We start from the raw sequence: 24,450 nt of genomic DNA on the forward strand, positions 1-24,450 counted from the left end.
TGTGAAATACAACTAAGCAACTGAACAACAACAATGTTGCTGCTGCTAAGTCGCTTCAGTCGTGTCCGACTCTGTGCGACCCCACGGACTGCAGTCTACCAGGCTCCTCCGCCCATGGGATTTTCCAGGCAAGAGTACTGGAGTGGGGTGCCATTGCCTTCTCTGAACAACAATGCTACCTCTTCACAAAGAGATGAAAGTACAGAGTTGGAGCTCCATCTCTGTATTAGTCACGTGTCCCTTCACAGTCTGTCTTATGAAAACCTGCACCATCCCTGCTACTCTATGGGAAGTCAGGAAATACATTACATATACATTGAAAAGCAGCAGTCCCATGTGCTGCACATTTATTATAGCTGAAGTGGTTCTGAATCTCAAAACCAGAAATAACTTCCACTTTCACATCCTTTGAAATGCAAAGCGACAAAGAGCCAAATTTCTTAGTTCCAGTGGGTTTTTTCCCCAGATGTGCCAAACTCTTTGTTTCCTCTAGAATAACAATCTCAAGTTCTCCTTTGCCACACATTTTTTCAAGCCTGCTGCTGCTGCTGCTGCTATGTCGCCTAGAGGATGGTAAAGTGTCATTTACTGAGTAACGCCTAAAGAAACTATATGTATACCTATTTATAAATCTAAATAAAGTGTGGTTTGAGATTCACTTCTGGCATGATGGAGGAAAAATGAAGTCGTTCAGTCGTGTCCGACTCTTTGCGACACCATGGACTGTGGTCTGCCAGGCTCCCCCAGCCATGGGATTTCCCAGGCAAGAATGCTGGAGTGGGTTGCCATTTCCTTCTCCAGGAGATCTTCCCAAACCAGGGATTGAACCTGGGTCTCCTACACTGAAGGCAGACTCTTTACTGTCTGAGCCACCAGGGAACCCTGGAGGAAAGTTGCCTTCAATCCTCTCCCCAAAAAAGTAATGTTAAGTCTGGACCAAATTACCAGAGACAACCATTTCAGTGCTCTTGTTAAGCATAGGCATACAAATGTAGAGTGTTTATTTGTGAAAATAACCTCAGGCAAGAACAGAATGAGTTTGATACATATATGCCTAAAGCTGTCTCCTCTCTCCCACCAGCTCTATCAAGTGGTAGTCCAGGGCTGGACAGCAAGTGAAAACTCGCAGCTTTGTTGTCACTGTCTTAGTAGTGGTAGCACTGGCAAGTGAGTGGGGGAACCAGTGGTTGCAGGCCTGCAGTTGGGCAAGCAGTGGGCCAGCAGAATAGCTGAGGGTTATCAGGGAGCTTCCTGAATGCAAGACAATAAAAGGGGGCTTGCTAATCTCTCCACATGTCTTGGGCTGACTAGAGGCTATGACAGGCACAGCAGAGACTAGAGTGAGCCCAAGACAACCACACATTTTTGGCCAACGGAGCCTGAGTTCATGGGCAAAGATCACACAAAGCACAAGCCAGGACAGTCTTGAAAAGAGAGTAAGTAGCAATGTATTTCTCAATTCACACATAAATAAATCAGATTAACACCCAAAACTCATTGAATGTAATATGTTATATATTAAAGACTGAATATATCCCCCATGACTTCCCTTGTGGCTCAGCTAGCAAGGAGTCTGCCTGCAATGCAGGAGACCCAGGTTCAATCCCTGGGTTGGGAAGATCCCCTAGAGAAGGAAATGGCAACCTACTCCAGTATTCTTGCCTGGAAAATCCCATGGACAGAAGAGCCTGACAGGCTACAGTTCATGGGGTCTCAAAGAGTCGGATGTGACTGAGCGACTTCACTTCAAACTTTTTCAATATCCCCTTCAATTTATATGCTGAAACTCTAACTCCTAATGCAATGGTACTTGGAGAAGGGGCCTTTGGGAGGTAATCAGCTCCTGAGGGTGGGCCACTGGTCCAGTGGGATAAGACCAGAGAGCTCCTTCTCTTCACATGAGGACACAGAGAGAAGGCAGCCACTGACAAACTGGGAACAGTCTTCACCAGCAACCCCAAACTGGCCAGCACCTTGCTCTTAATTTCCAGTCTCCAAAAGTATAAGGAAATAAATTTCTGTTTTTAAGTCACTGAAAGATCAGTGTGTGGTAATTCTGTTATGGTAGTCTGAGCTTACTAAGGCATATGAACAGAATTCAAGGCAAAAAACATAGGAATATCTCAAAGACATAGAAAAAGATTTGACAATTCACAATTAAAAAAACCTTAAGAATAAAAAGAAATATTAAGAATAAAAAGGAATATCCTCTTTCTGATAAAGCACACCTGTGAAAATCCTGAAACTAAAGCTTTTCCTTTAAAATTAGAAACAAGGCAAATATGTGGACTTTGTCTTCTGTCCAGCATTGTATTGGACCAACTGCAATAAGACAAAAAACAAAAAAAAATCTCCCACTGGAATGGAAGAAGTCAAACTGTCTTTATTTAGAGATGATACAATCCTATGTGTAGAAAATACTAAGGAATTCAGAAGAAAATTACTAGAATAAATGAGTTTAGCAAGGCTAGGTATATAATAAGCAAACTGCAAGTGAATTTAAGAAGAAAAGTTCCACTCATAATAGCACCAAATAGAATGAAATATTTAGAAATACATATAAAAGAAATGCAAGATTTGTACATGAAAAAATAAAACTGATGAAAAACATTTTAAATGATCTAAGTAAATGAAGAGTCCATATTCACAGATTAACAGATATAATATTGGTAAGATTGTGTATTAGCTTCCTAAGGCTTCCTTAATAAAATATTACAAATCATGTGGCTTAAAACAAAAGAGATTTACTCTCTCTCAGTTCTGGAGGCTAGAAGTCTTAGTCAAGGTGCTGGCAGTCCACGCTCCCTGTGAAGGCTCAAGGGAAGACTTCTTCCTTGACTCTTCCTAGCTTCTCATGGTTGCTAGCAATCTTTGGCTTTCCTTGACTTGCAGCCACATTGTTCCAATCTCTGCCTCTTTCACTGCATAGTATAACACTATGTGCATCTCCGTGTTAAATTCTCTATTTTCTTATGAGGATATCAATCACTGAATTAATCCAGTTTGACTTCATTTCAACTTGCTGACATTGTCAAAGACCCTATAGTAAGAAATCAGGGGCTAAGACTTGAACACATCTTTCTGGGGGACACAACTCAACCTAACAAATGACAATACTTTCCAAATTGATCTATAGATTCAATGCAATCCCTGCCAAAATCCACCTGGCTTTTGCAGAAATTTAGTTGACCCTACAATGTGTATGGAAATTCAAAGGCTCTAAAATAGACAAAACAGTTTTGAAAATGAAAAAAATTGGAAGGACTTTTATCACCCAATTCCAAAGCTTAAAAGCTACAGTAACAAAGACAGTAAGGTATTTGTGTAAGGATAGGCATACAGATTAATCAAACGATTGAGCACTTGTAAATCCTTACACATACAATTTGTTTTTGACAAAGTGCCTAGGCTATATGCTTCAATTAGTTTATTTAATTTAAATGCAGAGTACAAAAATAAATAAATAAATAAATGCAGAGTACATCATGGGAAATGCTGGGCTAGATGAATCACAAGCTGGAATCAAGACTTTCAGGAGAAATATCAACACCTCAGATATACAGATGATACCATTCTAATGACAGAAAGTGAAGAGGAACTAAAGAGCCTTTTAATGAGGGTGAAAGAGCAGAGTGAAAAAAAGCTAGCTTGAAATGCAAAATTCAAAAAACACTAAGATCATGGCATCTGGCCCCAACACTTTATGGCAAACAGAAGGGAAAAAAGTGGAAACAATGACAGATTTTCTTTTCTTGGGCTCCAAAATCACTGTGGACGGTAACTGCAGCCATGAAATTAAAAGATGCTTGCTCCTTGGAAGAAAAGCTATGACCAAACTAGACAGCGCATTAAAAAGCAGAGACATTACTTTGCCAACAAAGATCCATACAGTCAAAGATACGGTTTTTCCAGTAGTCACACACTGATGTAACAACTAGACCATAAAGAAGGCTGAGCACCAAAGAATTGATGCTTTTGAACTGTGGTATTGGAGAAGACTCTTGAGAGTCCCTTGGACTGTAAGGAGATCAAACCAGTCAATCCTAAAGGAAATCAATTCTGAATATTCATTGGAAGGACTTACGCTGAAGTTGAAGTTCCAATACTTTGGCCACCTGATGTGAACAGCCAACTCACTGGGAAAGACCCTGATGCTGGGAAAGACTGAAGGCACGAGGAGAAGGGGATGACAGAGAACAAGATGGTTGGATAGCATTACTGACTCAATGGACATGAATTTGAGCAAGCTCCAGGAGATGAAGGACAGGGAAGCCTGGCATGCTGCAGTCCATGGGGTTGCAAAGAGTGAGACACGACTTAGTGACTGAACAACAACAAGAAGTGCCTAAATTATTAAGCTCTACAGTCCACCCAGAAAGCTACACAAAGTGAATCAAGAAGAGACATAAAAAAAGATTTGTCTCCTTTTTCAAAATGGTCCTTGCAGGAATACAGGGAAGTGTTTTACTAATCCTTAGGGCATGGATTCACAGCACTGCAGTTCTCTCTCTTCCAGAAATACCTTTATAGCCCTTCCTAAAATTGATGGACAGTTTTAAAAATTACCTAAAGCTCTTTCTTAGGTCACCAACTCAGGGTAAAGAAAGGGAAAGCCTATCAGTAACAGACTATTCCACAAGGACTATGAAGACTGACTTAATGTATGTAGGCACAAAGAGTTAATTTGGGAGGACTGGGTTGTCCAAACCCTGCACATCTCAAAGATCTTCAGGACTGGCCCTTGACTGGCTCCTGAGATGTTCTCCTAGCCCTTGGAATACCCTGCTAGTACAGTGTATCTGTATGGCAGTCTTTAGGCCACACTGTAGCAGTCTGACCAGACAGTTTATGCTAACAATGTGACTTATGGCGAATAATTCTGCAGGCCTGAAGTCCTTGGTTTGACCTCTGGGGGTGCTGGAGATTGAGTAGCTAAGCATATTCATATGACTGACCCCCAAGAAAACCCTGAACACCAAGACTCAGGGGAGTTTCCCTGGTTTGCAACATTTTGTCATTGAGAAAATTAAGTGCATCCCTATGTAACTTCACTGGGAAGGGACATCTGGAAGCTTGTACCTGGTTTCTCCTGGACTTTGCCCCATACCTTTCCCCTTTGCTCATTTTAAATCTGTATTCTTTCACTACAATAAGCCATACAATAAGGATAGCAGTTTTCTTTTTGGAGTTCTGTGAATTATTCTAGTGAATCATTGAGCCTAAGGGGTGGTTTTAGGGACACATGACTGAATATAAAAGAGCTTAGAACAGCACCTGGCATCTAGTGAGCAATATACCAAAAATTATACTGCAAAGTGCTGAGAAGTCACTGAAAAGTTTTAAGAAAGCTAGAAGTGCTATTATTTCTTTCAATCTCTGATCTCAATTTCCACAGTAGGTTGGGGCCAACATGATTAAACAAGAATATACTTCTTTAATCACAAGCCTGAGACACAGTGGATTTTATGTCAATTTCCAGGAGATGGTGATTCCAGTCGGTGGACAATAGTAAAACAGAATGAATGTCTAAATGTTAATAGATACAGGCTGACAATAATCAGATTAGAAATAGTAAAATACAGCAGAGATTTCACAATATAGCATACTTTGAATTCCTTTATGTTTGGAAGCGATGCATTTAGAAATTCTTCAGTTAATCTCTTCCAACTAGCAGCTTTGCTTAGATCGGAATGAATGATGAATTTTTCGTAAATCCTAGAATGTTAACAAAAAAAAATCAACTAATAACTATAAAGCTATATTAATAAAAAGGTCTATAAGAAAATACATAGATATCTGAACATGCACACATATATATACATATAAACTGACTTACCCTTCTATTGTCTTTTCTACTTTGTGGCTATTGACATCTAAGAAACGATGAAATCTAAAAGAGAAAATGTGATTCTTCTATCAATCGTGTCAGAAAGCTAAGTAGACTAGTCTCACAATCCAACACATTGCCCCCCAAACACCCTATACTCAGTTATGTGTTTCCAGTGAGTGCACCTGTATCGCCTCTGTCATTCATGCAAACCACCAGTCAATCTAAGACTGTTTAAGCATCCTGTCTTTATGACACAGATTGTCTTGAGTTTCCCAACTCTGTCCTCTGGCTCCTCTCTCCTTCCATAATGCCCTGTGTGTAAGTCAGGCACAGTGCATCCCTGTTAGCAGGGTTTCCTAAACTTTTTATGCCATTGTGAAGCCCCATGAATCCTAGGGATTCCGTCTCAGGATACAATTAAATAGAAGGGAAGCCAAGCATACTGAAATACACTTTAAAAATATTTTTTGACGTCTGTGATATAGTGAGACATATTTCTTTGTTAAAACATTAAATAACAAGATCTAGAAGTGGGTTCATAACTACATAAGTCAATAAGATTTATTAGAAATACCTGCAGTAACTACAATATGACAGTGAAATATGTGATTTCTACTGGTGACACAGTCATACATAAGCTATTACTTCTTGTTGCTTTCACTAATAATTGAAGGAAATGCTACTTTTTAGCTAGAGATTAGTAAAATTTTCTTCTTGTCCAAATCTGTAATATCTGAATTCTACTATTAATATATTCAGACCCTCAGGTTAAGAAGTTCTAATCTACATCATATGTAATAATTTTTGTCTGTCTTATTTAAGAATAGAAGCTGTATTGCACCTGTCTGTGAATTTCTAAGGCCTAGAACGTGGCCTCTATTTTTTAAAATATAAATATGAACTGTTCATTTTTCTGATGGATTAAAGCATCACAAAATTACAATACAGCTCACTTAACTCTTGTTTTCCATCTTTTAGTGGAAGCCACACAACCTGTACATAAAAGAAGTAAATTACACTATTAAATAAAATATCTAATTCTAACCTAGAAAATGGCTGAATGGAATACTATTTTACCTATAAATTTAGTTTCTCAACGTGTAAAAGGAGTTAGTAACTGCTAGTGTCTCTCCTAACTCTAAAATGATGTCTGCTTACCTACTGTCATTTAGATATACTAACAGAAAAATTATTTGGGATTAAGTTTCTCTTAATATGACCTTTTCTCTGAATATCGCCTATTAAGGAATTGTTATATTTATGTTACACTTAAGAATTGAGTATTTCAGAAACGGGGCCGTTTAGACTCATCTATTCTTATTACAAACCAAGTGGGCACTTTATGTATGATCATTAAGGTTGATAAAAAGATTACCGATTTTGAAAAACTGTTTACCATTCAAGAAGACTATTATCGACGTTAAACAGGCAAAAGATTAACAATGACTACCATTCTTCTAATAATAATTTCATTACAGGTAATGATCATAACTGATTTACATGTCCCATAAAGAAAAATGATGGCTCTGATTTCACCTAAGTACCTAATCTGAATTAATCTTTTTAAATTAATTAAATAAAAAACCTATTAAAAGTTGTATTAGACCTCGAATACGCTGCCAAGAACTGTTTTAGGTGCTGGGATAAGAAATGAACAAAACATACAAGCTCTGGTGGACCTTGTATTTTAGACCTCGAATATTCTATGCCAAGAACTGTTTTAGGTGCTGGGATAAGAAATGAACAAAACAAACGCAGCTCCCTACTCTGGTGGAGCTTGTATTCTGCATGACGGTGGGGGTGGAGACAAACAGTAACAACAAATAAGTTATCCAATGTGTTATGCTTCGCGTTTTGGAAAAAAAAGAGCAGGGTAAGAAATACGGAGTGGTCCGAGCAGAAAGGGAGTCAGTGAGAATAGGGTGTGACCATTATTTTGCTCTAAAATTTTACTCAACCAACCACTCAAAAAATTGTTTGATGGGCAGGGGCCCGCGCTAAGCGCAGTGGGCGGAGCAGGGAACCGGATCGTCAGAACTCTTCACTATGAGAAAGATCGGAGGACGACCCCCAGCAACCCACAACCCATTGTTTGCGCTAAGCCTGGCGTGCGCCAGTCCACGGAGTAGCAAAGAGTCGAACACTACTGAGCGACTGAACTGATCACCGCCTCGGGCACCCAGAAGGCACGAAGGCATTAAGCTGCTGGAGCGGCAAAGCGCGCGGGGACTCTACCGGTCGTGCAACACAACTGGCCAGACCCCTTCCCTTCCCCGGCTGCGACGCCGTGTCCACACCTGAAGTTGGACCAGGCGAAGTGCAACGCGAGCTGGAAGTTGGGGTCCGCTTCGTCCTGGACGCCCGCCACAAGGCGAACGAGCTCGCGCACGTCGCGCTCTTGTCGTCTCTCCAGCCGACTCCAGGACGGCGGCAGGGACGCCATACCTCTCGCGCTCCCGCCGTTCTTCGCGAGGTCGCGCCAGCTCTCGCGCGAGTTCGAGCTGCGGTCGCGTTGCGCGTCGCCCTCGCGAGAGTTCGCGCTGCAGTCACGTTGAGCCTTGGGTCTGGTTCTTGTTGGTGGCAGGGTTGTGAGTGTTCTCCAGTCTCATCTGATTAAATTTAAGAATGTCGTCAAAGGAGAAGCAGTTATTATTAATTTATTGATAATAGTCTCTGACTGACTTTGGTTGATGGTCTAACGTCTGATGTTTCAAGAGCAGCCACTTCTCTTTCAGTGTATCGGTTTGCACAATTTTTAGGTACCACCATTTGTCAGTTGTCCATCATTCACTTTCTCCTAGAGGTGATATCCAGTGATCTTTGCGTTCCGCTCTGCACTTTCTCTTTTATTTTCATGCATTGGAGAAGGAAATGGCAACCCACTCCAGTTTTCTTGCCTGGAGAATCCCAGGGCCGGGGGAGCCTGGTGGGCTGCCGTCTATGGGGTCGCACAGAGTCGGGCACGACTGAAGCGACTTAGCAGCAGCAGCAGCTGCCCACATGGGCCACACTACGTGGCACACACTACAGCAGGTATAAAGAAAGTGCGTTGTCCCGCACACAGGCTGAGCTCCTTGCCTCCTGCTCTCCCCAGTGACTCCCAATGGGCCAAGGAGGACTTAGTAAACAACACTGGCTGAAAGTGGAGTAGTGCTTTTGTTGTTCGTAATTAAAACTGTACTTTTAGACTGTTTATGTAAAGGATTGCTCATAACCATTACAAGACTTGTTGCATAAAACGTTTAACTTTTATTTTTCTTTTAGGGATCTACTAGGTTTTCATGTGGTTTGTTACATTGCATTACTCTAGCTGTTTGGGCTGTCATAACAAAATACCATAGACTGGATGGCTTGAAAACAACAGAAATTTGTTTCTTATAGTCCTGCAGGCAGCAATTTGAGATCCACGTGCCAGCATGATTGGGTAAGGGCCCTCTTCCTGGAATCAGACTTCTGGTTGTGTTTTCACATGATGAAAGGGGCAAGGGAACTGTCTGGGGTCTCTTTTATAAGGGCACTCATTCCATTATCAAGACCTCCACCATCCTGTTCTAATCACCTCCCAAATACCATCATGTTGGGCATTAAGATTTCAAATTATTAATTTTGAGGGTGCACAAACACCCAGACTATAGCAACTAGCTAAAATATAGACTGCACACAACTGAATAAATCCTGTAAGAAGGGGGAAATCATAGGAGTAGAAATGATTCTATGAAGAAATTTATACCTTCTCCCTGGGGCAGTCTTTTCTACTTCAGTCTCAACTATCATCTGTGTGTTTATAACTCTCAGATTTGTGTATGCAACCCACATTTTTCTTAGCACTCCAAATCTAAAATTGCTTATTGTACATTTCCAGAAATGAACATACACACTTAGCATGTGTCTCCTGTGACTCCCTATCCAGCCAGTTGGTCTTGACCTCTGCAGGGAGATCTAGAAAACTTTCCATAGGGTGCTCCCAATGACTTAGACCCAGTAGGGACTGAGCTACTCTCACACACCTTCCTGGCTGGCGTAGGCCAATGTTCCCTTTCGAGAAAAGGAGTTGGAGCCTCATTCAGAATACCACTGGGCCCCAGGTGTCCTCTGTGGGCCTCTAAGGCTGGGGACATGGAAGTACTTTTGGAAAGAATATGCAAAGCAAGAACGGCAAACAGGCTGGGTGCACTACCACAGGTCCTTTGCTGGTCTAGGCCAATGCAGTCCTCCAGAGTGGCCTCTAGGTAAATTTTCTGAAAGTGTACACACAGACCCTGCTTATTTAACTTATATGCAGAGTACATCATGCAAAATGCCAGGCTGGATGAAGCACAAGCTGGAATAAAGATTGCTGGAAGAAATATCAGTAACCTCAGATATGCAGATGACACCGTCGTTATGACAAAAAGCAAAGAACTAAAGAGCCTCTTGATGAAAGTGAAAGAGGAGAGTGAAAAGCTGGCTTAAAACTCAACATTCAGAAAAACAAAGATCATGGCATCTGGTCCCATCACTTCATGGCAAATAGATGGGGAAACAATGGAAACAGTGACAGACTTTATTTTCTTGGGCTCTAAAATCACTGCAGATGGTGACTGAAGTCATGAAATTAAAAGGCTCCTTGGAAGAAAAACTATGACAAACCTAGATAGCATATTAAAAAGCAGAGACATTACTTTATCAACAAAAATCTGTTTAGTCAAAGCAAGCTATGGTTTACCAGTAGTCATGTATGGATGTGAGAGTTGGACTATAAAGAAAGCAAAGCACCAAAGAATTGATGCTTTTGAACTGTGGTGTTGGAGAATACTCTTGAGAGTCCCTTGGACTGCAAGGAGATCAAACCAGTCAATCCTGAAGGAAATTAGTCCTGAATATTCATCAGAAGGACTGATGCTAAAGCTGAAACTCCAATACTTTGGCCGCCTGATGCAAAGAACTGTCTGATTTGAAAAGACCCTGATGCTGGGAAAGATTAAAGGCAGGAGGAGAAGGGGATGACAGAGGATGAGATGGTGGGATGGCATCACAGACTCAATGGACATGGGTTTGAGCAAGCTCTGAAGATGGTGATGGACAGGGAAGCCTTGCATGCCAGTCCATGGGGTTGCAAAGACAAGGACAAAACTGAGCGACTGAACTGAACTGACTGATGCAAAGATCAGGCCCCAGGCACTACTGTAGCCTGGCTAAGGGAGCCAGCCCCATCTTCCTTGTCTAGCTTGTCCCAATAACCTCTTTGGAGGGACTTAGAGATATTTAAGGGGTATCTCTGGGAATGTGCCACATATGGGACTGCCAGTCTAGAGAGGCCTACCGCAGATCTGCATGCCCAGCCAAAGTTTGTCCTGGCCTTAAGACAGAACTTTCAAAAATTGAGGGGTTGGGGGGTGTGTGTGCAATGCTCATCCCTTTATTCACGTCCAGCACAAAGTGATGCCCACCTCTGGGGTGGGGGAATTGGAAATGTTTGGGGGAAATATAGCCAATAAACAGGACTGACGCAGGATTGTGGCCAGTGAAAGTACCCTTCCTGGGCCTGTTGTACTTCTTGGAGGAGGCATTAGAAATTTTGGGGGTGGGGCTCCCAATACCAGGACCTATCCAGACTCCTCTTCTAGGTCTTTCTGGCCTTCCCAGGTCTTTCCATACCAGAGAGAGGCTTAGGAATGTTTTGGGGTGTCTCCAAAGACCAGTCCTCAGGCAGGAGGACAGCCAAGTTCAAGGTGCCTCCACAGTCTCCAGGCCGGTATTGGTGATGACCCCCTCGAGAGGGAGACATCAATATCTTCAGAATGTACATCTACCTTTTAGTATCTAAGAAGGACCATGGCCAGAACTTGGGTGCCCTCAGGACCTGGTACAGGGCTGATACAGGGCTAGTATCTGACTTTAAAGGAGAAGGTGCCTTCCCAAAATATTTCTCAGTCCCCCTCCAGTGACTGGGAAGTAAACAGCCTGCCAGGAAGGCCTGGGGAGGGCTCTGGGCTCTACCACAGTCCCACGAAAGCATGGCAGTCAGCAGCACCCACTTGAATGTTCATAATCCCAAGCCAAATTGGAAGCAGGGGTAGGTGGAGTGGACTCAGCTATGGTCCTGCATGGGCTCAAGTCATTAGTATGCCTCTGAAAATATTTCCAAGCTCCCCTCAAGGGGAGGGGCATGCCACCATGAACCTTCCAGGGAGGCCTGAGAGGGCACTGAGGGCCAGGCCCTGATCCTGTGTGGGTCTGTACGTTGGATAGCTTCTAGAAGTTCATCCCATGTGGGCCCTCAACTATGTGAGGTCATTTTTGATGTGCCCCCAGAAACTTTTTATGTCCCATTTTGGTGGTGGACACCAGCCTGTGACTGATATGGAGGCTCTAGGAAGGTGCCTTAGTCTCAGCCATGGTTGCTGGATCCCCCTTACAGATGGGGATTGGTCTGAGCTGGCCAGAGAGGTCCCTGGAAGGGTGCCTTGTGGGACCCAGTCATAGAAGTCCCTTCTAAAATATTCTAGATTTGCCTGTATATATATAAAAATAAAGATGGTTTCTCACTTACATAGAAAAAATAAATAAATAAATAAAATATTCTTAAGTCCCATTCCAGTGAATGGGAACCACTGAGAATCAAGAAGGGCACACTCAGGCCTGGTGGTATCCCATGTGGGCCTAGTCATTGCGTGCAGCCCCTCTAAATGTTTTCCTGTCCCCAACCAGAGGAGGCATTGCAGGCGAGTTGGATGCAGCCTGAAATCACACCCAGGGCAGGTCATCAAGGGCCTGGTCACTGGAGGCAGCACCCAACAACTTTCCTAAACTCTAATAAATGGTGGAGACTGGCCTGAAATGGCCAGGGAGCCTCATGAGATGTCCCAACCATGGTCAGGCATGGGCCCTGGTCATCTGTGGAAAATGTTTCCAAGTCGTCTCTGTGCATAGCACTGCGTAGGGATGCCATGAAGTGGTTCTGGGGCCCGGACACAGTCTGGCCTGTTTATCATATGTGTCTGTTGAAATTTTTGCTAAGTCCCTTTTGGAGACAGAGACTGACCTTGGATGGACAGGGAAGCCCAGTGATGGCACTGTCCTAGCCACAGTCCTAGGTATGGCTCGGTGGCCAGACGTGCCTCTGAAATGTTTTTCCATATCTGTAGAATGGCTGTGGAGGGGCAGATGGTTCAGTCACAGTCCCACATGGGCCCCTGTCATCACATGCCCCTTTAGAAAATGCTTCCACATCCGCTTCTGGACCCAGGGAGGCATGGAGAGGGTGTCTGGGACTGGCTTCCTACTCCCAGAGTTGGCGCACCTCACACAATGTTCCCTACAGTCCTGAGGTGATCCAGTCAGAGAGGGATGATTGTGGAAGTTGTCCATCCCCACCCACACCGCTGCATGGGGCCCGCCTCCTGTGTTGGTGGGAGCTGGTCATCCTGGGAGGCCCAGAGCATAACATCTGTAAGAACTCCTGGCACAGAACAACTCTATCCAAACACTTGGACTGAACGACTTGACGAAGCTGTAGCTTGTCTTTTGGCAGCATGTGTCTCTAAGATGACCCCCGATCCTCCCCAACCCCGACCCCAAATAAAATACCTGCTTGATAAAGCTCAATGCTGACAGGAAATGCACTATTTGTTCCAGCCAACACCTGATGATTGGCCCCTGCCCTCCCTTTCCAGAGTACTTACTAAAACAGGCTTGTAATTGTTTGTGCAGTATCACTTGCAACTCAGAAGCATCTCTGTCAATGACCTGAGAGCCATTCCTTGGAAATGTAATTGCTGAGAATAAGGTCCTTGTCTTCCAGTCTTTGTCGTAACGTCTCTAACTGCCAGTGAACTACGTTGCGTGTAGAACAGATTGCATCTGTACTGAAGAACCCTGTGTACTTCTTCACCTCTCTGCCCAGCCACCACACTCCCCTCCCTTGTGCGCCCCTAAAACACACTCACTGGAACAGAGGTTAGCTGTATTCCCCTATTCTTATACAGCTTAGCAAAAGTTACTAGTAAAACCTGTTTTCATGGCTTTAACTAATGTCTGGCTGTGTTTATCTTTTACAGGGGGTACCTGGGCCTGGCTGACTTTTGGTCAGTGTGTCTCCCAAAGTTTTCTAGCCAGCTGTGGTGGTGGGGACATCCCAGGATAGACAGGCAGCCCCTGCGAGCAGCAAGTCTGGTCACAGTCATGTTAGGCAGCAGCAGGGCATAGTAATTGTATGAATCTCCCTTACCATTTCCAATTCACCCCCTGGAGTCGGTACAGTGGTCTAAGTTGAGCAGGGGGCCATAGGTTGCACACCTGGTCATGCCTCAATCATGTGGGGTCTCAGTAATGGGTTCAGTTCAGTTCAGTAGCTCAGTTGTGTCCAACTCTGCAACCCTATGAATCGCAGCACGCCAGGCCTCCCTGTCCATCACCAACCCCTGGAGTTTACTCAAACTCACGTCCATCGAGTCAGTGATGCCATCCAGCCATCTCATCCTCTGTTGTCCCCTTCTCCTCCTGCCCTCAATCCCTCCCAGCATCAGGGTCTTTTCCAATGAGTCAACTCTTCACATGAGGTGGCCAAAGTAATGGGTAGCCCCCATCAAAAAATGTTTAAATGTGGGGAATGGGGCCAGGACTGTTTGGTTTGCACCATTAGGCCAGTGGAGGTGCCCCAGTTCCACCACAACCCTTCATGGGGTGCAAGAGGCTGCGCCCCATGAAGATGTTTCTGTCTCCCTCTGGAACAGGGCCCAGGAAGTTCTGTGGAGGGCACTGGGACTTCACCAAAGTAAGCCTGGGTTGGTTATAGGGGGCACAGGGTTCTGTTGCAGGATGCACCTTCAAAAGGTTTTCTGTCTCACTTTGGAGGGGAAATGAAGCTAGCCAAGGTGGGAGGGGGCATTAAGGAAGGACCACGTGGCCCTTGGTTTTGAACCACCTTTACAAGATATCTCTAACTCATTTGTAGAAATGAACATTGGCAAGACCATCTTTCCCTGGGAAAAGAAACTGCATACTTCCTAGAACATTTCTGGAGTAGTCCTCTGGGGGAAATGCTGGTTCAGTCCACTGGAGAATTTTAAAAGATTTTTCAAGATGTTTATATAGGATGAGGCTCAGGCAGGTTCTGTACTCCAGAGAAGACTTAGAAAGTATTTTCAGGAGGTGCTTCCATGATTGAGCATCACAAGCGATCTCATCTGGCTGGACCAGATTAACCCGGACAAACCCACTTGGCCAGAGGTGGTGGAAAGGTTTTGGGAAGTGCACGCAATGACCAGGCCGGCCCAAGACATCCTTCTTAAGACTCTCCAGCCTGGTGGTCATTACCTTCATGGGGAGGCTTAAGCAATTTCTCAGGAAGCACATCCTGTGACTGCCCTGCCTCTCCCCACCCCGCAGCCTCCCCCTACCTTGTTCTGGCCGCCACTGGAGAGGAGACGTAAGAGTGTTTTCAGGTGGTCACTAAGACCCGCTGCAATGACACTCCTTGCACATCCACTGTACTCCAGCCAGCTTCTGTTTGACAAGCCCCCTCTGTGCTATTCACCTGACAGCTGCTGCACAATCAGGCTGTTCTCTCCATTTCCACACTTTTCACACAGACCATGCAATTCAATTACAACTCCTTGCAGAGAAATAATAGTTCTTTGCTCACCCATTCCACGTTATCCTAACATGACTCCTTGCACATCTAGGTGTTCCATGCACCTACTAGTCTGTACACCAACCAAGTCATCTGGCTTATATGACTCTCACGCCCACTGTGAGTCTCCTCACTTCCAGGTGTTATACACTATTTTTCAGCTCTTTGATCATCCACTTCCACTCCTTGGACACCCACTCTCACTTTCAGCACCTGTGCAGTGTTGATTCAAAACCACTGTCTGAACACTATAGTGCATCATTCTAGGACTACATCTTGCCCACCTGCTTTGTCATCCAGATGTCACTTTTGCACACTTACTCTGTGTGGTTCAATGGCCACCTCTTACTCATCCACCTGTACCATTGAACATATACTTCATGAACACCCACATGGGTTCCGTTCAACTTTCTCTCCTTGTAAACTATTGACTTGAAGAAAACCAGATATACTGTGGGAAACTGCCAAAGAGGTAGGGAAGGAGTCTGTATATAAATGAGTTGGTTTTTTTTTTTCTGGCTAGGGAAATACATGTATTCAAGCATATATCTTGGTTAAAAGATTACTGCTAGTCACAAAGAGATGTGTGCATGCTCAGTTGCTTCAGTTGTGTCTGACTTTTTGCGACCCTATGGACTGTAGCCCACCAGGCTCCTCTGTCCAAGGGATTCTCCAGGCAAGAATACTGGAGTCGGCTGCTGTGCCTTCCTCCAGGGGATCTCCTGACCCAGGGACTGAATCTGCATCTCTTATGTCTCCTGCATTGGCAGGCGGGTTGTTTATCACTAGCATCACCTGGGAAGCTCAAATGCTTAGTAGATACCTTCTAAATAACTAAAATGTTTAGACTTGGAAATCTTTCTGGTTCACAGAGATTAAAGCTTTAATAAGATCTCTTGCAAACTGGGGATCCTCTTTTCTCTCTCTCAAGTACACATATTACCCTATTAAGAGAGAGCTTTTGTCCTTGATGCAAATCAAACAGTTCACTATCAAACTTGTCTAATAAGCTCTTCAAAAAAGATCTGCTATTTTATGTGACTGTTTTTCCAATTTTGATTCAAAACATGAACCAGACCATCATCCCCAGGGCCTCACAATTTGTATCCCATTTGGGCATCTGCTAGCAAATATCCATTAAACCCAGCACTACCCCAGGTACAGAGCAGACAGGGGAACTTCCTTTTGGCTGTAACAGCTCCTGTATCAGCAGTAGGAAGAGGAATGTCAAGATGGCTACCCTCTGGATGGGAGCAACAGGCTCTGATCCAAGAGGGGCCAATTAACAGGCTGATCAGGAATTCCTGAGGCCAAGCTCTGCCCAGGAAGGACAAGAGCAGCTACTCAAGTCAGTCAGACAGGTTTCCTCTGAAATTTGGACTAGAGATATACAGAGGATGGGCCAAAGGAAGGAGGAACAGGGAAAAGTTCCACGGACAGGCAGAGCTGCTTTGAGAAAGCAGCAGAGAGCAGAGAACAGCCTGGCCCCAGTACTGGGCCTATTCCAGCCCAAGGGTCCCTGACCACACACTATCTGTCCCAGGGTGGCCAGCGGCATCTCTGGGTTCCTAACTGAAGGAGAACAGGACACAAGACCAGTCAATTAGCAGAAAACATGGATCAAAATTTCAAAATACATGATAATGATACTTGGCACTCCAAGGACAGGAGAGGAAGTTTCATTAATACTTAGTCTGCAGTACCTAGCACAAAGGAAGCTCTCAATATAAGCTCAGTGACCTAACAAATATTGGAAGCAGAAATAACGAAACTTTAAGGTAGAAACTTGACATTTGAGTTCATTTGCTCAGTGTGTGGGTGATACTGAGCTAATTATAATGCACCAAAAGCCTGCCTAGAGTTTGAAGCAATACTAAGAATAATAACTAAATAGAATAATAAAAATAAAGCACCCCTCAAAATTAAAAGCAGAATCATCACATGACTCAGCAATTTCACTTAGGGGGATATACCTAAAATAATTAAAAGCAAAGACTTGAGGACTTACTGTATAGCACAGAGAACTATACTCAATATTTCATAATAACCTATAAGAGAAAAGAGTCTAAAAAGATCACAGGCACACATATATATGTTATATATATTTATATAATATGCATACAACTGAATCACTGTGCTATACACTTGAAACACAACAATGTAAAATCCACTATATGTCAATTTTTAAAAATTAAAAAAGCAGAGTTCTATAGGTATTTGTACATCAATGTTCACAGCGGCATTATTCACAACTGTCAAAGGGTGGAAGTAACACATGTATCCATCAACATATAAACAGGTAAACAAAATATGCATACAACAGAATATTATTTATTTTTACAAAGGAAATTTTGACACATGCTACAACAAGACGGACCTTGAGGATATGATGCTAAATAAAATAAGCTGGTTATAAAAGGACAAATACTGAGGTACTTAAGAATAGTCAAACTCACAGAGACAGAAAGTAGAATGATGGTTGTCAGGGGATGAAAGGAGGGTGGAATTGGGGAGTTACTATTCAATGGCTTGAGAGTTTCAGTTTTGCAAGATGAAAAAGGTTCTGCAGATGATGGAAATGACTGTAGCACAACGAGAATGCGCTTAATGCCACTGAACTGTACACTTTAAAAATGGTTAAAATGATAAATTTTATGTTATGTGTATTTTATCACAACTAAAAAGAATTTTAAAAAAATAAAGCACTTTATTAATTTCAACAAATTGTTCAGAAGCTAGAAAGTTCAACCCCTTAAGATACTCATGTCATCTTACAACTTCAAGACATTTCTCCAGGTCATCCATTAACTAACATTACCAAATGCATCAAAGGCAAGCTGCAATAATTTAGAGATCAGAAACTGAGGCATTCTGCAGTTAAAAATATAAGTTAAAGGGAAGACAAGAGACAAATATATAAGAATCAATAGCCAGAGTGCAAAAACCTAAGGGATCCTCCTTTTGCTGTTGAAGAATTAAAAGAGAGAAAAAGGGCAGAAATAGAGGACCAAAGAAGACATAATTATGACTACCACAAGAAAATGTTGGAAAAAAGAACAATTCTCTTTGACTGTAAAAATTCAGTGCTATACAATTCAAAATTATTAATTATGAAACTATTTAGACCTAAATAAAAATCCAACTCAAGTTCAACCTAGCTCAAATGCCAACTGGCCAAATTACATTAAAGGAAAGAGCTTAAATATTCCTTCTGACAACCAAGTCACTAACTTTGGTTTGCTTCTTTTACACACAAGAAAAACCAAAACGTTCTCTTTTGGATCACCAGGTCTTTCTTAAATGCCATAATTTATATTATGCCATTTGACAAGGTTTTTATCACATCCTTTCTGACCCCAGATAGTAGTTAATTAATCTCTAGTACAACAGGAAATGAAGCCTTTCTGGAAATATCTGGTGTGATGACTTGTTTGACACTGTGTTTCTCCCACTGGACCTGTGCTATCCAATATGGCAGCCACCAGCCCATGTAGATACTGGACAGTACTATATTAAAAGTAAGTTCCATGAAGGCAGGAAATTTATGCTCTTTTCACCAGTGTACATCTCCCACAGAAACTAGCAAACAGAAGGCAATCAATAAACATGGGAAATAAATATTCAACAGCTAATGTGGTAAATGGAGAAGACTGAAGGGAACTGAGTCTTAGAATAATGTGTATAAGTTGAAGGGGTTCATGGGGACTATAGAATTCAAGAGATTTAGGGTCAGATTTAGAAAAGCTAAAAGAAAACAAACGAAATTCCCAAAACAAGTAGCAAAGACTTTAACATTCCCAAAAAGTGGACCTTGCTACCCAAAGTGTGGTTAAAAGATTACTGCTAGTCACAAGGAGAGTTCAAGGTAATGATTTTGGTGCTTTCCCATGCATGGGAAGATGCAAGAATCTGGCTCACTGAAATTCTTTTTTAAAGATTTTTAAAAAATATTTAACAATTTTGGTGCTTTCCCATGTATGGGAACATGCAAGAATTTGGCTCATTGAAACTCTTTCTTAAAGATTTTTAAAAAATATTTATTTATTTATTTTTGACTCTGCTGGATCATTGTTGCGGTGCATGGGCTTCTCATTGCAGTGGCTTCTCTTTTCGGAGAGCATGGGTTCTAGGGGCTGTGGGCCTCAGTAGTTGTGGCACTCATTTTTAGTTGCCCTAAGGCGTGTGTTGGAAGGAAAGTGATGACCAACCTAGACAGCGTATTAAAAAGCAGAGACATTACTTAGTCAACGAAGGTCCATCTAGTCAAGGCTATGGTTTTCCCAGTGGTCATGTATGGATGTAAGAGTTGCACTATAAAGAAAGCTGAGTGCTGAAGAATTGATGCTTTTGAACTGTGGTGCTGGAGAAGACTCTTGAGAATCCCTTGGACTTCAAGGAGATCTAACCAGTCCATCCTAAAAGAGATTAGTCCTGGGTGTTCATTGGAAGGACTGATGTTGAAGCTGAAACTCCAATACTTTGGCCACCTGATGCGAAGAGCTGACTCATTGGAAAAGACCCTGATGCTGGGAAAGATTGAGGGCAGGAGGAGAAGGGGATGACAGAGGATGAGATGGTTGGATGGCATCACCGACTCAATGGACATGAGTTAGGGTAGGTTCCGGGAGTTGGTGATGGACAGGGAGGCCTGGCGTGCTGTGATTCATGGGGACGCAAAGAGTCGGACACGACTGAGCAACTGAACTGAACTGAACTGAACTGAAGGCATGTGGGATCTTCACGGACAGGGATGGAACCTATGTCCCCTGCATTGGAAGGAGTATTCTTAACCACTGGAAAAACGAGGGAAGTCCTGAAATTCTTTCAGAGATATGCATCTAACTATCTATCAGGATGAGTGTCTCATCCTTTTTTTTTTTTTTTCATCCTGAACTCTCTTGTAGGCTCAACAGGTGATGTTCCACCTAATTCCTCACACAGCCAGTGGGCTCCATTCATCCTCTGTGCTATTCAACTTACATCTATTGCACAACAGAGCTATACTATAGTGTTAGTCTCTCAGTCATGTCCGACTCTTTGTGACCCCATGAACTGTAACCTACCAGGCTCTTCTGTCTATGGAATTCGCCAGGTAAGAATACTGGAGATTCCCTTCTTCGGGGGATCTTCCCAACCCAAGAATCGAACCTGGGTCTCCTGCACTGCAGGCAGATTCTTTAACATCTGAGCCGCCAGGGAAACTGTACTATAAAATCATACCAATAATATACATGTTGTACAATTGTACATCCAAACAATGGGCCTGTAATTATAGCCATTGGACAACAGTGAGATGCGAGTATAGTGGGGGATGTGTGTGAGACTGTTTGATGTGAGTATGTGCGTGTGAAGTGTTTGCCATGTGTGTGAGACAGTGTTTTGAATGGTGGTGTGTTGCTGTATTTAGCTGTGTGTGTCTGTAAGACAGCTAATGTGTTTAGTAGTGTTTTGCTCATTTGTGAGACACGGTTTCTTAGGTTTGTGTGAGACAGTCTGGTGTGAATCTGTGAAACACTGTTTAGAGCTACATGTATATGAAACTGTGTTTAGTGTTGTGCATTTGTGGCGGACACTGTTGGGTGGGCTTTGTGTGTGAGACACTGTGAATGAATGAGGGCACTAAGTTTATGGGGTGGGAGCTGTGTGTGAAAAAGAGAGAGAGAGACACTGTGTTGAGTGGTTTGTGTATTTGTACTCATTATGTTTTGACTCCGGGGGTTCTCTTTTAGCTGTCTCCACTCTGCTTTGGGTGGTGAGTGGGCAGGGCAATAGTTTACTCCTTGCTCTTAATTAAGAGAGTGATTGTTTTTAAGGGTCCTTGGCCACTTCTCTGGGTGCTGGGTAAAGAAAAGGCTCCCCTACGCTCAGCTGCACAAATCAGAAAGTTAGCTTCTTCTACTGGAGTTGCAGGGAATGAAAAATGCTGATCCCCCCAGTGAAACACTGGTCAGTGGGGAGCTGACAGGGAAGAGTGCTCCCTTCTTGGCCACCACCTGGAGGAGAGCTTTCAGCACACTAAGAAGGTAGGGGAAGAAGAGAGCTGGTTGTGCTTCAGATGCTGTAGGCTGTAGCTCTTTTTACTGAGTTTTAGTTAATTAAAAAAAATAAATGTTGGGAATTCCCTGGTGGTCCAGAGGGTAGGACTCTGTGTTTTCACTGCCAAGAACACAGGTTTGATCCCTGGTCAGGGAACTAGTATCCTCCAAGTTGCGTGGCATGGCCAGAATTTTTTTTTAAAACAAAATTTGTCATTTGTTGTATGTCCTTAGGACTATTTTCAGATATTTGAAATGTGTTCACAGCTCCCCTTGTTTTGCTGGCCCACAGAGATCCTCGTGCTAGCACCACACAAGTGGAACCCTGTCTTGTCTATCTCTCTTCCTGATTTATATACTTGTCTGTGTGTCTGGATACTTATTTATTTTCTATTTATCCATGCCTATAGTCTTTATCCATTCATTTATACATCTGTTTGTCTATATTACCTTCAGTACATCTGTTTTCTGTCTACCTAGATGTCTTAATTTCCGTTTGCCTGTCTGACCATCTGTTTGTCTATTGGTTTTCTGTCTGATTCTCTGCTTAGTTTTGTTTCTCTATTTCTCTCAAAGTCTCTCTCTACTCCCTATGATAGCTGTCAGTATGTCTGTCTGTCCACCTGTCAATATCACTATGTATCCATTTCATCTATTTGTCAGTCCTAGTAACTGTCTATTTGTAGGTCTCTGTATGTCTGTCTTTTTGACTTTCTACCTTTTTGTCTATATTTATGTCTATTTTTCTATCATCTTTGTTTTTATGTCTTTCTTCCTGTTTACCTACCTGTCTTTCTGTCTGTATGAATGCTTGCATATATATCTATCTAGCTGTTTCTCTGTCTCTATCTATTACTATCTAACTACCTATGCAAGTATACAGTATCTACCCACTACCCACCATCCCTCTATCTATCATCTATTTCTCTTTCTGTCTGGTTTCTAGTTGTCCACTTGTCCATCTGTATCATTTTCTGCCTTTACACTATTTGTATATCTAACTGTCCATATGTTCTTTAATGATCTTTCTGTTCATTTGTCTATTTTAAACCTATTTTTTTTATTCATAGGTTCATCTACCATTCTTTTTTTTAAACAGCTGTTAGTAAACTATATGTCATCTGCATATATACTTCACCCACTTAAATGATATGATTCATGGCTATTTTAATATACTCACAGTGTTGGGCATCCTCACTATAAACAATTTTTAAAAAGTTAATTTTTTAGAAGAAATTCTAGACCTCTCATCTATTATCTCCCAATCTCCCATTCCTTCCAGCTTTAGGTAGCCACCAATCTATTTTTCTGTCTTTATAGATTTGCTTGTTCTGGACACTTCACGTAACTGTGTTCATGCCTTGATGACTGACTTTTTTCACTTGACAAAATGTTTTCAAGGTTTATCCACATAGCACGTATCAACTGCTATTGCTGCTGCTAAGTCACTTCAGTCGTGTCCGACTCTGTGTGACCCCATAGACGGCAGCCCACCAGGCTCCCCCGTCCCTGGGATTCTCCAGGCAAGAACACTGGAGTGGGTTGCCATTTCCCTCTCCAATGCATGAAAGTGAAAAGTGGAAGTGAAGTCGCTCAGTCGTGTCCGACCCTCAGTGACCCCATGGACTGCAGCCTACCAGGCTCCCCTGCCTATGGGATTTTCCAGGCAAGAGTACTGGAGTGGGCTGCCATTTCAACTGTCAATACTTAATTTCTGTTTTTCCCAAATCATTTTATGATATCATTTTTTATATATTCAGTTGTTGATTAATAGAGTTATTTCTGCTTACTGGTTATTATGAATAATCTTGCTATGCACAATTGGGTACAAGTTTTTGTGTGGATGTACGTGTTTATTTATTTCTCTGGGCGTATACCTAGGAGGGCTTCCTAGGTGGTGCTAATGCTAATGCAGAATCATCTGCAGTGATTTTGGAGCTTTCTTCCAAGGAGCAAGAGTCTTTTAATTTCATGGCTGCAGTCACCTTCCACAGTGATTTTGGAGCCCAAACAAAGAAAAATCTGTTATTGCTTCCACTTTTCCTCCTTCTATTTCCATGAAGTAGTGAGACCAGATGCCATGATCTTAGTTTTCTGAATGTTGAGTTTTAAGCCAGCTTTTCACTCTCCTCTTTCACCTTCATCAAGAGGCTTTTTAGTTCCTCTTTGCTTTCTGCCATTAAAGTGGTAACATCCTCATATCTGAGGTTGTTGATATTTCTGCTGGCAATCTTCATTCCAGCTTGTGCTTCATCCAGCCCAGCATTTCACATGCTGTACTCTTCATATAAGTTAAATAAGCAGTGTAACAATATACAGCCTTGATATACTCCTTTCCCAATTTTAAACCTGTTTGTTGTTCCATGTCCGGTTCTAACTGTTGCTTCTTGACCCCCATACAGGTTTTTCAGGAGATAGGTAAGGTGGTCTGGTATTCCCATCTCTTTAAGACTTTTCTACAGTTTGTTGTGATCCACAGAGTCAAAGGCTTTAGCATAGTCAATGAAGCATAAGTAGATGTTTTTCTGGAATTCTCTTGCTTTTTCTATGATCCAACAGATGTTAGCAATTTGATCTCTGGTTCCTCTGCCTTTTCTCAATCCAGCTTGTGCATCTAGAAGTTCTAGATTCACATACTGTGAAGCCTAGCTTGAAGGATTTTGAGCATTACCTTGCCAGCATGTGAAATGAATGCTATTGTGTGGTAGTTTGAACATTCTTTGGCATTGCCCTTCTTTGGGAATGTAATGCAAACTGACCTTTTCCAGCCCTGTGGCCATTGCTGAATTTTCCAAATTTGTGGGCATACTGAGTGCAGCACTTTCACAGCATCATCTTTTATGATTTGAAATAGCTCAGCTGGAGTTCCATCACCTCCACTAGTTTTGATTGTAGTAGTGCTTTCTAAGGCCCACTTAACTTCACACTCCAGGATGTCTGACTTTAGGTGTATGAACACACCATTGTGGTTA

General features: G+C 42.6%; 1 protein-coding gene across 1 annotated transcript in view; it reads right to left on the reverse strand.

Moving 5' to 3' along the window:
* The window catches only part of TUBGCP5 (tubulin gamma complex component 5), a 50,525-nt gene extending 42,213 nt beyond the window's left edge, over positions 1 to 8,312 (reverse strand). Inside the window, exons 1-3 of the mRNA XM_061431472.1 lie at positions 8,128 to 8,312; positions 5,837 to 5,890; positions 5,607 to 5,715 (exon numbers count right to left, since the gene is read on the reverse strand). Of these exons, the coding sequence (XP_061287456.1) occupies positions 5,607 to 5,715; positions 5,837 to 5,890; positions 8,128 to 8,273 (309 nt within the window). The 5' untranslated portion in view covers positions 8,274 to 8,312. The remainder of the gene's footprint in view (positions 1 to 5,606; positions 5,716 to 5,836; positions 5,891 to 8,127) is intronic.
* Positions 8,313 to 24,450: the final 16,138 nt, after the last annotated feature.

This window comes from Bos javanicus, chromosome 2 (assembly GCF_032452875.1).
Source record: "Bos javanicus breed banteng chromosome 2, ARS-OSU_banteng_1.0, whole genome shotgun sequence".
Lineage (NCBI taxonomy): Eukaryota > Metazoa > Chordata > Mammalia > Artiodactyla > Bovidae > Bos > Bos javanicus.